The 16,947-nt window shown below is 34.3% G+C and overlaps 1 protein-coding gene across 2 annotated transcripts in view; it reads left to right on the forward strand.

Annotated features, from left to right (window-relative positions):
• SPATA7 (spermatogenesis associated 7) overlaps positions 1–16,174 on the forward strand; it is a 34,008-nt gene extending 17,834 nt beyond the window's left edge. For both annotated transcript variants that reach the window (XM_069465198.1, XM_069465199.1), the window contains 8 exons: positions 1,217–1,350; positions 4,781–5,250; positions 6,373–6,439; positions 9,717–9,832; positions 11,824–11,874; positions 13,444–13,521; positions 15,290–15,344; positions 15,590–16,174. In XM_069465198.1, the coding sequence (XP_069321299.1) occupies positions 1,217–1,350; positions 4,781–5,250; positions 6,373–6,439; positions 9,717–9,832; positions 11,824–11,874; positions 13,444–13,521; positions 15,290–15,344; positions 15,590–16,174 (1,556 nt within the window). The remainder of the gene's footprint in view (positions 1–1,216; positions 1,351–4,780; positions 5,251–6,372; positions 6,440–9,716; positions 9,833–11,823; positions 11,875–13,443; positions 13,522–15,289; positions 15,345–15,589) is intronic.
• Positions 16,175–16,947: the final 773 nt, after the last annotated feature.

Consider the following 16,947-nt stretch of genomic DNA (forward strand, 5'->3'; position numbering starts at 1 on the left):
GGTAAACATTTACTTTAGCATGCTTATACTCTTTCTTAATAATTATACTTGAAACTGTAAATATACATATAAGTTACCTTAGTTTTTATTTTAAGCTTATAGAAATTTTTATAAATTCTGATTCAAATCAGGGTGATTTGAAACTGGAAATTATCTTGTCTATTAGGTTGGGATAGATTCCAATAAAAGTTGTTAGATTTTTAATTTTATATGAAAATACAGGTCATTTTACTGATAGCCTTCTATTTAATTCTGAAATTTGGCTAGCTTTCCTTTAACCATTTTCAGTCTTTATACAATGATAAGTCTTTGATAATGAGTCAGTGTCTGACTTAAAGCACACTAAAGTGTGAAACCAATTTTTTGTTTGTATTTTCAAATGAATAGCAGTTAAGGGAAATAAGTCAGTTGCCCTGATTAAAAATGTTTTTAAAATGTCTTTTTTTTCTTTTCTTCTTCTTCTTCTTTTTTTTTTTTTTTTAGAGACAGGGTATAGCTCTGTATGTTGCCCAGGCTGGAGTGGAGTGGTGTGATCATAGCTTACTGTAACCCTGAACTCCTGGGCTCAAGCGATCCTCCCCCACCTCAGCCTCCCCAGTAGCTGGGACTACCAGCTAGTGCCATCTAAGCCCAAGTAATTTTTTTTTTGGTAGAGATGAGGTTTCACTATGTTGCTCAGGCTGTTCTCTGACTCCCTGGACTCAAGCAATCCTCCCACCTTGGCCACCCAAAGCACTGGGATTACAGGCATGAGCCACCATACCCAGCCTAATGTTGTTTTTTAATCATATAAAACTTAATATTTTAGTACCATATGATGGTATTAACAATATTTCATTTGTGGTAGAAGTCTGTGGACTGTTCAAACTCTACTTTATGTATTTGGTGACTACACAGTCACAAACAACATAGTTAAGCATTTCTAACCTTCGTATCTCTATAAATACCTGATCGGAATTGCTTTTTTAAGCCCTTAGGCTTGGGCAGTTTGTCACATCTTTTTTGTGCTCTTTAACTAAGTTAATCCATTTAGAGTTTCTATAAATTAAATATTTGCTAGTATCTATCTTTAAACAGACAAGTATATGGATTTTTATTTACATATCATAGCATGAACATTTTTAGCAAGAAAAAAATTCCATTTATTAGTCTAATAAGACCAAAAAAATAATTTTTCTATTTGGTTCCATATTTTAAAAGATTTGTTTTTTCTTAGATGCAGACCAACAACGAAGAGAGAAACTCAAAAAGGAATTAGCACGATGTGAAAAAGATTTCAGATTAACTAAAACTACAATGCAAGCCAATTCTAAAAATAATTCCAAGTCATTTTTGAACACCCTAAAAAAGGTAAGATAGTATTTTCAGTTTTTAAAAGGAAATGTTTCTAAGATACTTCATTAGTGGTATAATCCGACTTTTTGGTAACCTGTTTACTGTAGGTTAGAGTCAGGAAACTTTTCCTGGACAGCCAGATGGTTAATATTTTAAAAGGCTTTTTAGGCCATATAGTTTCTGTCACAACTGCTCACTGTTAGAAAGCAGCCATAGACAATACATAAATGAATGGACATACCTGTGTTCCACTAATAATTCATTAACTTAAAAAGACAAAAAGCCAGATTTGTCCTGCACAGTGTGCTCTGCTGACCCTGGTTAGGTTTTTTGTGATACCCTTTAATATCTGGTTAAAGAAGTTCTATTCCCAGTTTGTAAAGAGGTTTTTGTTTTTGTTTTTGTTTTTGTTTTTAACTTTCTCGTGAATGAATGTTAATTTTATCAAATGCTTTTTTGCATCCTTTTGGAATGATATAACTTTTCTCTTTTAATCTGTTATGTAGTTAATTACAATAATTGACTTTCTAATGTTAGACCAACTTTGCACTGCTGTTATAAACATAACTTAGTCATAATGCATTACCTTTTTTATACATTGCTGGATTCAGTTGCTAATATTTTGTTTAGGATTTTATCATCTGTCTATCATTTATATTAGCCTGTTATTTTCTTTTTTTCTACTCCCTATGTCTGGTTATGCCAGCCTCATAAAATAAACTGGGCATTGTTTCCTCTTTTCTGTACTCTAGACTAGTTTATGTAAATTTGGGATTATTTGTTCCTTGAATTTGGTGGAGCTCAACATTAAAATTGTCTGGGCCTAGAGTTTTCTTTGTGAGAAGATTTTTGACTACTGATTCAATTTTTAAGTCATTATAGAATGATTTCAGTAGGTTATATTTATGTAGGAAGTTGTCCATTTTATCTACATTTTCAGCATAGAATTGTTCATAATATTCTCTTAATCTCTACTGAATATATATTATTTCCTTTTTTTAATTTATAATATTTATTTGTGCCTTCATTCTTTTCTTCCTCATCATTTTCACCAGAGTTTTGTCAGTGTTTTAAAGGGCATATTTTTGCTTGGGTTAATCTTCTCTATCGTATTTTTTTTTCTACATTGTTAATATCTGCTCTTAATCTTTGTTTTCCCTTTTTGACTTTCTTTGTGTTTATTTTACTGTATTCTCTCTAATTTTGTTTAACTTATTACTTTTCAATGCCTTTGCTAGTGTAAACATTTTTAAGGCTATAAATTTTCCTCTGAGTGTTGCTTTAGCTGCATCCTGCAGCTATATGATATTTGATATATGCTATTTTTATTATGGCTCAATTTAAAGTATTTTATAATTTCCATTATGATTTTTTCTTTAACTGCAAAGGCATTTAGAAGAATTTTTAAATCTATTTTTTTTCCTAGCATCTCTTTGTCACAGATTTCTAGCCTAATTGTATTTTGATCAGGAAACATCTACATGATACCCATTTCTTAAAATTTGTTAAGACTTGTTTTATGTCTGAGCAGGTGAAGAAGTTTTTAAAATGTACTATATCATTATGTGTTTGAAAATAAAATATATTCTGTAGTTGTTGTATGCAGTGTTTAACACACAGTATATTCATTAAACTTTATATCTTCCAGATGTTCAAATCTTCTATATCCTTATTGATTCTTTTTGTCTGATTAATCTATCAGTTATTGAAAGAAATCTTCCACCTAATTATGTATGTATTTAGCTGTTTCTCCTTGTGATACTATCAATTTTTGAGTTATATATTTTGACTCTGTATTATTACATATGTACATACTTTAGAGATATTATTATATTTTCTTAGTGAATCAAACCTATTATAACTGTGCTTTAAATTTCTTTACCTTAATGCTTTTTCTGTTAATGTATTTTCTGATAGCAATATAATGAAGCCAGTTTTCTTTTGACTCGTATTTACTTGGTACATCTTTTTCCATATTTTAATCCTAATGTTTTAGATGAGTCCTAAATTGTTAGTTGGGTCAGATTATTCAATTTGGTAATCTTTGTCATTTAAGTGGAACATTTAATATATTTTTATTTCTGCCTTCTTATTTTATACTTTCTGTTTGACCCACTGTGATAGGCAGAATTCTAAGATGAACCCTCACAATGACCCACACCTTTAAACAATCCCCTCCTCTTGAGTGTAGGTGGGACTTGCTTCTAACCAGTAGAATATGGCAAAGACAATGGGATGTCACTTCTGTGATTCCATTACATGGCAGAGGTGCAGGAATTTTCTCCCTGCAGATTAAGGTTTTTATTCCTTAAAAGAGAATAGGAAGATGAGTCTGGGAGGAATTTTGGCAGTGGCAGCTGTTCCTCTCCCCTAGCCACACCAAGAGAAGAGAGGAAAGGAGAAAGCATCTTGCACATAGTAAGCACTCCATACATATTAGTAGCAGATATAGAAGTTCTTATTCTTCTTCTTTTATTCTATTCAGTGTCAAGAGCAGTACCTTGTACACAGGAAGCACTTGGTTTGTCCCTCACTCCACTTGTTCATCTTCTTCTTTCCCCCCCATGAGCTTGTAAGACAAAAATGATTGGCTAAATCCTGGCCATTTTCACCTCAATTTCTGTGACTTCCATGTAACTTCTCTTCTACCATTATAATGAAAGTGCCTCAGTTTTGTAAAGGATATACAGATGCCCGTAAAGGCTGAAATCATGGGCAAAGCTTCTTGGGCACCTTCAGTCTGTAAAAGAATAAAATATTATCTGTTTTTAGACTTTATAGATATGCTGTAGAAATGGTTTTCCTGAAGTTAAACCAAAAAGAAATGGAACAGATCAAAATGCTTCCCTTTTCAAAGCTTTACTCCCACCACCCCATGTCCATGGAGAGAAGTGCACCAAATATGTGAAATTTGTACAAAATAAGTATTTCTTATTCATATTCGAGTTATCAGTTACTTAAATCAAGGCTCCATACATTATGAGGAGAAGTTCCTTTTCATTTCTTCAAAGCCTTGAAGTCACAGATAAACGGCTTACACTGAAGCCTCTGATAATAACCAGATGGGAAGGTGAGGTTGATGCCACCAACAGTGCTTCAGAAGAGCACTAGTATTCACAGTTGGTGTGGAAACCTTCAGATCAAACTGAGATGTACCTATAGATCTTCATATAGATAGTTTAAGACCCCCAATAGAGATATGTTACTAATCAATTTTTTTAGTTTTAGAAAGGAAAATGATTGCTGTTGCTTATATTTAGAATTATACTTCAGTATCTTAATTTAAATACTTGTGCTGAACTTCATATAAAATTCTAACATCTTCAGGAACATAGAAATTAGTTTTATAACCCTCCGAGGCAAGCATTTTTAATGTATAATCTGGATATCCCCATTTATATGAATTTGTAATGTAATCGATGACTATCAAATCAAATATTCTTAGCCCTCAGGGGAACCGCAAGATGAAGATGATGTGTTAATAGAAGAAGTGAATGGATTTCAGTCCTTTGCACGGTCACTAATACCTTCTTCAGAGAGACTAAATCTACCTAAATCCGATAAAGTCTTCGTGAATAGTACTGAGAAGAACTCCAGTTTCTCCCTGTCCAGCATGGATTATGTAGCCTCTGGGCCCAGGAAACCATGCTCTGGAACCCCATATGGCAGAAGGCCCAGAAGCTCGTTCCCAAGTTCCCACCGGTTTCAGTTAGTCATTTCAAAAGCACCCAGTGGAGATCTTTTGGATAAACATTCTGAACTCTTTTCTAACAAACAATTGCCATTCACTCCCCGCACTTTAAAAACAGAAGCAAAATCTTTCCTGTCACAGTATCGATACTATACACCTGCCAAAAGACAAAAGGATTTTACAGACCAACGCACAGAAGCTGAAACCCAGACTGAATTAAGCAGGTATGACACATCAACCAATAGTAAATCCTTCATGAAATTAAATGAACATAGATTAATTAATATTCATTGTTTTCTATTGTGTGTTTCTATTTCTAATATTACTTGAATACCAGACTTAAGGTCTGATAGTGCCCTTTTAATTGGATGAGATTAAGGTGACTTTTGCTTTTCTGTGTATCACTAGACTGTCAGAGTAGTTATTGAAAAATAAACAGCTATTAAACTTGTCAAGCTCCTTGTAAATATGAATGTTACAAATCTTAATATTTCAAATATGGTTCTAAAACTTCATATGCTTTTAAATATTATACTTTCAGAAAATCTTAAGATATGTCAGATAGCATTTGTGTAAATGTGCATATTGATTTATGTTAAAAGTGGCAAAACAGTGGGCTATAGAGGGGAAGAAAACCAGCTCTTTATCTATCTACCTGTGCTTTCCTCCCTGTGGATATTCATGCAGTCTTGTATAGCAACAACTGCCCAGGAAAAATGTAAACAATCGGGATACTTTCTGGAAAATTGTCATTTGACTCAATACTTTCAAATACAATAGTGTCTAGCATACTCTGAATATTCAGCAAAGCTTGTAAAGTATTGAGAGTTAGCAGGTTTGTGATCGTGTTTGTCTTTTCTAGTGTTGCATAAATGATTTATCTGGTATTAAGGTTTTAGTTATTCTAGAAAGTAAAAACCAATTTAAGACTAGTATTTTTCTTCTTTAGTATAGACAAGAGGTACAGTAATATCAGATGAATCTGCATACGTTTAATCAAAGACCTAAGGAATTGAATTTATGATAGAACTTAAGTGGGGAAGCAGATCATATCATCACATCCTTTTATGATTATATTTATGAATGTTTTAAAGATAATACTTCCTATTTCAGTAGTCCCATTCTGTCTAACTGAAATGTAGCCACTGTATAAGAAAGGAAAAAGAACGATATGGAATCCAAACTATACCTATTTTCTGGTTATATAATTAGAAATTACATATTTTATAAGAATAAATGGATCTCATTCTCTTATGTTTGAGTTTATTTTTTATAGACAGCAAAGCTTGTTGTCACAGTGTTTATATTTTAGATGATTAAAAATCATTTCTTTTAAAATATTGCAGCTTTAAATCTGATGTAGGGACTGCTGAGACTAAGAACTTGACAGATTCAGAAATGAACATAAAGCAGGTAGGAAATATGAAATATTTCTGTGTTGCCACATTTGAATTACAGATGCTTTAATGTAAATAGAATATGTATAAGCTATTTGGACTGTAAAGAATGATCTCTTGGTGGCACTTGTGCATGTCATGGCCAGTATGCAGAAGGTTTACCTATTTACAAATGGTTATAGCTCTCTCTGAATGGCGAGGTAGATCCTGCTAAACCTGAAAAATCATTTTATTATTAGTATCTTTTCTAAATTTTTTTGCTGGCTGGCTGGACAGATGAATGGATGAATAAAATACCTTAAGTATTGTTTTCAAAGTTGCAAACCTGGATTACTAAAGAGCCAGCAAAGTTGTGTAGAAGTTATTTGAGTTTTTATGCTTGTATTTTTTTTAAAGAATTGCCACTGATTATATTATTGGAAATTATACATTTTATGGAGAATAGATATCATTCTCTTAAGTCTGTCTTTTTCTAGACTATAAGGCTCTTTATTATAGTGTTTATGTTTTGAATGCTTAGCAATCATTTCTTTTAAAATATTAGAGCTTTGGGGGACAAATGATGGGAGGTTGCTTGGTGGGTAGAGTGTGCGTTGCTCCAGTGATGGATGCTCTGAGGGTCCTGACTTCACCACACTGCAGTATATATCAATGTAGCAAGTACCACATGAATATATACAAATAAAAAATTTAAATTTTTAAAAAATATTACAGCTTTAAGTTTGATTTTGAGACAAACTGATTTATTTTTATTTTTGGAGTATCAATCATATGCTTGTGTCCCAACTTAAATGTATTATTTATAAAAATCATTTTTATTAAAATGTCACAGATTCAGGGAGACAAGAATAAAATACAATCACCCTCAATTTCCCACTTCTCTTTTGAAAATGAGTAGAAGGGCCAACTTAACAATCACTAAGTTCATAAACTTGGAAGGAGAGCTTTATTTTTTAATAAAGGATTACAGGCCTCAGGCTGGCCATCCTTACAGGCTGGGAACTGGGAAGTGTAGCCTCTGGTGAAGGCCTAAAGCAAGCACTTCAAGGGAGGGAAGGGATAAGACAGGAATTTGTGGAGAATTGTTGGAATTGCTAAGTATACATATTAACAGGTTATAGGAGAAGCTATGAGTATTCACGAAGGGGGTGCACACATATAGTAAGCAAACATGCATACTACATATGTCCTGTGTTCACTTTGGGATGGAGACTTAACATTTATTTATTTATTTTTTTTTTTTTGAGACAGAGTCTCGCTCTGTTGCCCAGGCTAGAGTGAGTGCCGTGGCGTCAGCCTAGCTCACAGCAACCTCAATCTCCTGAACTCAAGGGATCCTCCTGTCTCAGCCTCCCGAGTAGCTGGGACTACAGGCATGCACCACCATGCCCGGCTAATTTTTTCTATATATTTTTAGGTGTCCATATAATTTCTTTCTATTTTTAGTAGAGATGGGGTCTCGCTCTTGCTCAGGCTGGTCTCGAACTCCTGAGCTCAAACGATCCGCCCACCTCGGCCTCCCAGAGTGCTAGGATTACAGGCGTGAGCCACCGCGCCCGGCCGAGACTTAACATTTAAATGCATTAAAATTAGGCTGTGTGTGTCGAAAGGTAAAATGAAGGGCAGAGGCCTGCTGTGCACATCCTCTGTACACCAGCCAGAACCAGACCATGGTTGGCAGTCTGTAATCAGGAGGAAAGTTGGTCAGATGTTGTGTAAATCAGCCAGTGGTGGAGCAGGTGTTTCCAAAAGGCTAGTGTTTCTGTGTGTGTGTGTGTGTGTTTTTAACAGGAAAGAAAGCCTAATGCCACTTAATGAGGGAAGGGGCATAGCAAGGTATGTCTGACTCCCGTCCTGTTATGGGTGGGAATTTATAATAGTTTTAAAGGTTTCTCTGAAGTCCCGTTGGCCAAGAGAGAGTCTGTTCAGTCAGCTGGGGGGCTTAGGATTTTATTTTTATTTCTCAAAGGTGGTATGTTTCCTTCTCAGCTTTTAATAGCTGTTTGGCATAGGGCTTTGCCACTTAGGCCCAAGGACATATCACTTATCCTCTGAAAGCTGAGTTTCCTCATCTAGAAAAACTGTACTTAATTTGCAGGATTTTGGAAGGAGTAAATGATGTAGGTAAAGTGCCTAGCCTGGTAAAGGCTTGAGAAATGATGGCTATTACTAGCTTGAGATTTATGAAGAGAGTTAGCTCTGTAGATAACTCTGGGAACTAAAGCAGAAGTCCATCTTTATTACAGTGCGCTCCAGATGTTTATCCATAACCCTGAAAGAAAGTGGTGTGTCCCCATACTCCATAACCAGTGCCACCAGCAATTAACTTGAGGAACCTACTAGAGTATTAACAGCAATACAGCCACATTTTGACAGCACCTTTAAAACAGTAAAGCACTATACATAAATTAGTATTACAAAGATTAAATCTAACAATGTGATTTAAATGCTTGGCACAGTTTGTGTGGCACATTGTAAGGAAGGATTCTATAAAAGTAAGCTTCTGTTATTTTTGTTAGTTTGTTGATATTATTGTTCATACTACCATACTACCACTGCTTCTACATATTTGACGTATTGGCTTTCAAAACAGATAAGCTATTTGAATTTCTGAATAAAAGGATTTTTTTTTCTCAAATTTACTTAAAAGCTGTAAGTTTGCTTCATTTTATCTTTATATGTTTGTGGTGATTTCTTAATGTCATTTAAAATGTTGCTCTTTAAAATACAAAGACTAGGCCTGGTGTGGTGGCTCACGCCTGTAATCCTAGCACTCTGGGAGGCCGAGGCAGGTGGATCGTTTGAGCTCAGGAGTTCAAGACCAGCCTGAGCAAGAGCAAGACCCCGTCTCTACTAAAAAATAGAAAGAAATTAGCTGGACAGCTAAAAATATATAGAAAAAATTAGCCGGGCATGATAGCACATGCCTGTAGTCCCAGCTACTCAGGAGGCCGAGGTAGGAGGATTGCTTGAGCCCAGGAGTTTGAGGTTGCTGTGAGCTAGGCTGATGCCATGGCACTCTAGCCTGGGCAACAGAGTGAGACTCCATCTCAAAAAAATAAAATAAAATAAAATATAAAATAAAGTACAAAGAATAAGTCCTTTTATCTTTAAGATTAAGGAAAAAAGTGCTGATTGGATAGAAAAACTCTAAAACATTCTTTGTTGTACTATGTCACTTTTATCTACTAGATATCTCTGTTCACTTTCCTTGAAATTTGCAATTTTATTTCTGCTTTCATAATATATTTTTGAAGCAAAACAAAGATTTATTCTTTTTGTTGCGTCCTCAGGCATCTGATTGTATAACATATGATACCAAAGAAAAAACAACCCCTTTAGCTTTACAAGAGCCTGGCTTAACATGGAGCGAGATTAAAGATGGTGCTCTTCAGCATTTCTCGCCAAGGTAAACATTTTATAGGAGAAATAACTTCAATATCTTTATCTAATTGCTTTCCTATATAACAGACATATAGTACTATTTTAATTATATGGTCTAGGCCGGGCACGGTGGCTCACGCCTGTAATCCTAGCACTCTGGGAGGCCGAGGTGGGCGGATCGTTTGAGCTCAGGAGTTCGAGACCAGCCTGAGCAAGAGCGAGACCCCCTCTCTACTAAAAATAGAAAGAAATTATATGGAAAGCTAAAAATATATATAGAAAAAATTAGCCGGGCATGGTGGTGCATGCCTGTAGTCCCAGCTACTCGGGAGGCTGAGGCAGGAGGATCCCTTGAGCTCAGGAGTTTGAGGTTGCTGTGAGCTAGGCTGACGCCACGGCACTCACTCTAGCCTGGGCAACAGAGTGAGACTCTGTCTCAAAAAAAAAAAAAAAAAAGCCATTACCGTATTATTTTATTTAAAAAAAAAAAATGAATTATACGGTCTAATCTATTTTGGTATTATGCAATTCAGTGGCAGTTTTACCAAGGAAATCTTACAGTTAGGTGCTCAATAAAGGTTTAAATGAATTAATTTTGGCAATTCATTAGTAAAGGTAAAAGGGATACTAGCTTATATTATTTGTCATCACTATTCATTAAAAAATTATTTTCCCCAAGACAGGTGCTCTGGCAATGATGCTAACCAATGTACATGACACAAATAATACTGAAGAACCTTACTATTTGAAGAATCATAATTTGTGATTTTGAATATTCACCATATGCTAGTGCTTGATCTATCTGTGCTATGTGGAAGAACTCTTAAGATACTATCATTTATGTTCAGTAATTAAGGAATACTACACTTAAATAAAAATGATAGATTAGCAGGTGATTGAACTAAAAATACCTTGATAGTTTCAGCTTTCACAAATACATTTTTAGTGTCAGAGATTGGATATGAGAAGAAGGGAGCAGAAGAAAGGAAGGAATAGAGATTAGAAACAGAGCAAGGATGAGGTGTCACGCAGCAGACCAGAAGGAAAGTACACACAATTCCCTCAGGGCCCAGCTTCTCCCTCCTGGCCTTTTCTAGGGAGATCTCACCTGCTAAGGCCACTGGGAGTTCATTGTTAACCTCTCTGCCCTTGAAATTCGTGGTGCTTCAGCACAGGTAACTTAATATTTATAAGCTGCTCTTGAGCCAATCTGCATTGAATATAAAGAATGACCTAAAGAAAGGAATATTTATCTTTTCTAGTAGTTTCTATCTAAATGATACAAAGTAAAGTATTATAATTGAGTATACCTAAATAAAAAGCTTTGAATTAGTTAATGGTCACATAACTGAACAATGACAAAATTATTATAATGACCAGCTTAAGAAAAATTTCCATAGTAAAGTATCTGTGTATAGTATTACTTATATGTTCACCTTAGTCAAATTGCTATCGTTTATACTGAAGAAATGTCATAATATAGTTTTATAAAGGATTGTGAATTTGTAACTAGAAAACTAGTTCAAAAACCCATCTTTGCTTCCTGCCAACATTAACCTGGGCAAGTTATTTAGCGTTTCTGACACTTGGTGTACTCATTAGTAAATGGGAAAAATAATACCTTACCAATATACCCCGTAGGGTTGTTTAGAAGATTAAATTAGATCATGGATATGAAAGTGCTTTAAAAATCCTAAAACATATTATTACAGGTTGAGCAGCCCAAATCAGAAAATCCAAAATGCAAAATGTTCCAACTCCTACATGACTCTCAAAGGAAATGCTCATTGGACAATTCTGGATTTCAGATTTTCAGATTTGAGATATTCAACCAGTAAGAAGATAATGCACATATTCTAAAATCTGAAAAAAGTCCAAAATCCAAAATCCGAAACACTAATGATTCCAAGCATTTTGGATAAGGGATATTTAACCTGTGCTAATATATAATATTATTGAACACTTATTGTATGCCAGTCATTGTTTTGCTTAAATATTTTAACTTTCTCTTTCCAGGACAGTATGTCAGTATTCTCTGCATCCTCCAAGGAGTAAAATCTACTCTGAGTAAGCTCTTTTTGAACTCTTCATTTTGCTTAGCGGGAATCAAGAATTAAGAATAATAGAAACCATTATTAAATAAGTCGGGATTGAGCACTAATCTTCTTACAACCAGCTTTGGAATATCAATCATATAATACCTGCTGAATTTGAGAAAATGAACAGAATTTTCTGGAATAATGATCAATCACTTCATTTTTATCTGTAGTAGAAATTTGTCCCTAAGTTAATAATATTTGCTATTGTTTAATCATTAGTACCCATAATTCTTGTTTATTTTTATAAGTTAAAATGATAAAATAATAAAGAAGTGTTTTAGTGGCCGGGCACAGTGACTCACACCTATAATCCTAGCACCCTGCAAGGTCAAGGTGGGAGGATTGCTTGAGGCCAGGAGTTTGAGACCAGCCTGAGCAAGAGCAAAACACTGTCGTCTCTACATAATATAGAAAAATTAGCTGAGGGTGGTGGTGTATGCTTATAGTCCCAGCTACTCTAGCAGAGGCCGAGGCAGGAGAATTGCTTGAGCCCACGAGTTTGAGGTTGCAGTGAGCTATGACGACGCTATTTGACTTTAGCCTGGGCGATAGAGCGAGCCTCTGTCTCAAAAAAAAAAAAAAATGTTTTAGAGAAATGCAGACTTTTGGTAGATCAAGACACTCTTTCTAAAGGTTTCTAACCTCACCAGTTCTTTGCAGATATTTCACTTGTACATTATTATATTTTTTCAGGTAAAGTAATCTATTTTATAAAATTAAATTTATTTCCAAACTTGCTGCTTTTAAGCAAGCAAGATTCTGTGAAAGAGTTGAAAGTGTAACTTTTTAGAAAACATTTCAATGTATTTTGTAATTTGCTTATTAACTCTTCCCTTTATATTTGTTTATTCAGTAATTGTATAGTTTCTATTTATATCTTCTATTTACTAATTTCAGCTAATTAAAATCAAATTTATAATAGTATCCTAATATTATTATAGCTACTAAAATACACTTATGGTATAATAGAGAAATATGTTCAAGTAATTTAAAGTTGCTGGCATATTTATGTTTCCAAATTTTCCTATTAGAATTTTTTTCTCTTTTCCAAACATTTTGAGAAAAAATACATTTTTCTGCTCAGTAAATTTCTCAACCTTAAAATAAGATACCATCCTAGAACTAGGATCAGACTTCATGTCAAAGCTCTTGGTTTTCTCTGGACTACTTTTCTCTTTGCCTCCTGCAAGGAGCCAGAGAACATTTAAAACACCCCCTGGGAACACTTGCTCCAGTGGATTGCATTTGATTGCCCTCTTGCCCTTGGTTGCTCTCTTATTTGTTGCACTCTCATTTTAATTCTGCTTATTTTTTACTCCTATGGATATTGGCAGACACCATGAAATTTTACTCTATTAGGTAATAATTCATTTTAGTAAATATTTATCCTTGCATAATTTGAGACGATAGACAAATGTTTGTTTTATAATATGCCCCTTAATGAGATAGATATTTCGAATTAGCTACTTATGTTTCGTATAGTGTTCAGAATAAATAAGCAATCATTTTTATGCTGTATATTGCCTTGCCTTTGCAGTGAAGAAGAACTGTTGTATCTGAGTTTCATTGAAGATGTAACTGAAGAAATTTTGAAACTTGGTTTATTTTCAAACAGGTTAGATTTTTTAAATTGTATTATGGCAATTGAGTACATTAAATATTCTTCACATGATATTAATTTTTCAAAGTTATTTCTACATATTAGGAAGTGAAAATTATATTGCTTTTTGGAATCATAGATTTATAATTGATAGCAAGTTGTAAACAATGTTTAATTCATACTCTAGGGAAAGTTCACAGTTTGGGGCAATTATAGGAAGGAATAGAGATCTTACTTATTTAAATATTTTACATATCTTGGTTATAATAGACTAGTAAAATATAATTTTTGCTTATTTACAAAACTCCATAATCCCATTTTACTTTCTGAAACTGTATGAGAATCAAAAGCAAGCATTTTTTGTTACATCTATTACTAGCATTAGCTCTAGTAAAATGAGGACAAATTAAATTAGGTTTGCACACTGTACATGAAATGGAAAGTTTGCAAAACCAGATTCGATATTGCATATTTTAGGACAACTGTGTGTCCTGAATCTAGCTTGAACATTTATGTATCTAAAGTTCATTGTCAGGCAATAATAATAATTGTCATAATAAAAAAAAATTTTATCAAAATTTACTGGGCACTAGGCTGCACTTTGTTATGTAGCATAGGACCCTATTATGTATACAACACATGCTTTTTTCTGTCATAATATGCCAAGTGTAGACATTTCCAATAAATTACTTCTATCCTCTACAATCAAGTGTGTAAATTAAACATTTCCATTATTGGTATAAAAAAAAATATCAAAAACCTAAGTTTTTGGGCAATAATTCTGTATACCTCTTCCATTTAAAAAAGTTGGTAAAAAATGTTTGCATAATGGCTACAGAGTTTCTGATCTGAAAAATGAAAAGTTTTGGAGATCTGTTTCACAACAATGTGAATATACTTAACACCACTTAACTGTACACTTGAAAATGTTTAAGAAGTTAAATTTTGTTATATTTTTTAAAAATTCCTAAATAATTCAGAACTACTAACTCTGAGCTTGGCTCATAACTTCACTGATGGTAACAAAAGAAATAAGTTCTTTTTCAAGAAAACTTTTGTTACACTCATGTGATAGAGGGGTGAACTGGTGTTGTGGAAAGAATAAATTTTCTGGAGCCAAACACAATCAGGGTTAAATTCTCCTGATGGCTTGTGATCTTAGGGGAGAAGAAATTATCTTACAGATGTAGTTTTCTCATCTTTAAAATGGTCTTTTACAATATCTTTCTCTCCCAACATTGTTCAGGATTAGAGGTAAAATGATTAGTATGTGTGTGGCACAAATGTCTACCACTGAGTGGTACTTAGTAAGTGATAACTTTTAGGTTATTATGTGGATTTACCATCAGTGGGATTTTTTCAAGTATAATTTAGAAAGCATTGTAAAAATTTCTGTAAGAGGATTTTCTTTAGGGTTTGGTTTTGGTGGGGTGTATATATGTGAAAGAGGAAGGGAGGTTTATGCATGTATGTGAGAGAAAGAGCTTTTAGGGGGAGGTGTGAGAGAGGAGAATTTTATTCAAAGAAATAAAAGTAGTTTACAATATTTCAGAACCATTGGCATCCATTATGTCACTGGAAGCAATTACATAGTAGAAGCCAGGCTATCTTCCAAGTTGCAGAACTTGACAGAACAGGGAAGGATTAGTCTTCAGCTTTAGAGAGAAAAACATTAATGTAAAAAATATTTTCCAACCTTCAGGAGTTTGGTATTACATGGCTATTTTATATTTAGTTGATTTTCTGATTTTGAGACATTAACATTTTTATTTATCATTTGTAGGTTTTTAGAACGACTGTTCGAGCGACATATTAAACAAAATAAACATTTGGAGGAGGTTTGTCTTGCCTTAGAACTTCATTAGAAAAATTCTAATTTAGAAATAATTTTGAAGTTTTCCATACCCTCAAAGTATGCATTAAAAGAGAGTGCTTTTTTTTCTCTTGAACTTTTTTGAGGGAGGGAGAGAGGGAGTAGAGGGGACAGTATTAATCCTATGAGATTCATAGCAGTACAGACAAAAGTAATTCAATTTGACTAGCTTAATGAATATAATTATTCTCATCTGTGTCTTAATCGTAGGAAAAAATGCGCCACCTGCTGCATGGCTTAAAGGTAGACTTAGGCTGCACACCTGAGGAAAACGCAGTAAAGCTAAATGATGCTGAAGTGTTGACTCTACTTGATTTTGAAAAGGCTGGGAATTCAGAAAAAAAAGAATTTAAAAATGAGCAAGAAATAACAATTCAACAGGAACGTCAAGAATACAAAAAGGCTTTGGATATGTTATTGTCTGTATCAAAGGATGAGAACGAGATTTGTTCTTCACCAAATGAATTTTTCATGCCTATCTATAAATCAAAGTATTCAGAAGGGGTTATAATTCAACAAGTGAATGATGAAACAAATCTTGAACCTTCAACTTCAGATGAAAACAATCCAAGTATTTCAGACAGTTTAATAGATCAGGAAACTTCTGTGACTGTCATTGAAGGTGATAGTGATACTGAAAAGGTTGAGACTTCAAATGAATTATGTTGTCTTAACACATCACTCTCCCAATCTGTTCGGTTCTCCAGCGTCAAAGGTGACAATAATCATGACATGGGATTACCAGCTCTTAAAATCATGGAAATGAGCATGGAGGACTCCCCTTTGGATGTTTGATCTTCATTAATAAATACCTCAAATGGTCAGTAACTCAGTATTACTTTTCTTTTTTTCTTTTATATATTAAGATTTCTATTTCTTTTATATATTCGTTTTCTATGCTGCATAATAAATCACCATAAACTTAGTAGCTTAAAACACCACACATTTATTATTTATCCCACAGTTTCTGTGGATCAGGAGTCTAAGCACAGCTCAGTTGGGTCTTCTGCCCTGAATACCACAATCAAGGTAGTAGTGGTCAGGGCTGTGGTCTCATCTAAAGGCTTGAGTAGGGAAGAACCTGCTTCTTTTCAGGTTGTTAGCAAAATTCTTTTCCTTGCAGCTATAGATCTGATGGCTTCATTTTTCTTGCGGACTGATGGTCAGAGGCTGCCTGCAGTTCCCCTGCCACTTGGCTATCTCCTTAGGCAGGTCACAGCATGGCTGCTTGCTTCTTCAAGGCTCACAGGAAAACCAGAAAGACTCTGCCAGCAAGATGGAGTCTCATATAATGTAACATAATCACAGGGAGTAACTTTCCATCACCCTTGCCATATTCTTTTGGTTAGAAGCAAGTCACAGGTCTCTCCCACACTTAAGCATTGGGGATATTTACACACACGGGTATGAATTCCAAAAGGCTGGAATCACTGGGGTCACCTGAAGACCTGTCAGTCACAATTTCTAAAGTTGCTTTTCAAAGGAACATATTTTACCCAGACATAAGTGGTTTTGTAGGCAACTGGAAATGGTTTGTGATCTAGTATGAGTCTTGAAGCATTGTGCCT

Source organism: Eulemur rufifrons, chromosome 2, assembly GCF_041146395.1.
Source record: "Eulemur rufifrons isolate Redbay chromosome 2, OSU_ERuf_1, whole genome shotgun sequence".
NCBI classification, from domain to species: domain Eukaryota; kingdom Metazoa; phylum Chordata; class Mammalia; order Primates; family Lemuridae; genus Eulemur; species Eulemur rufifrons.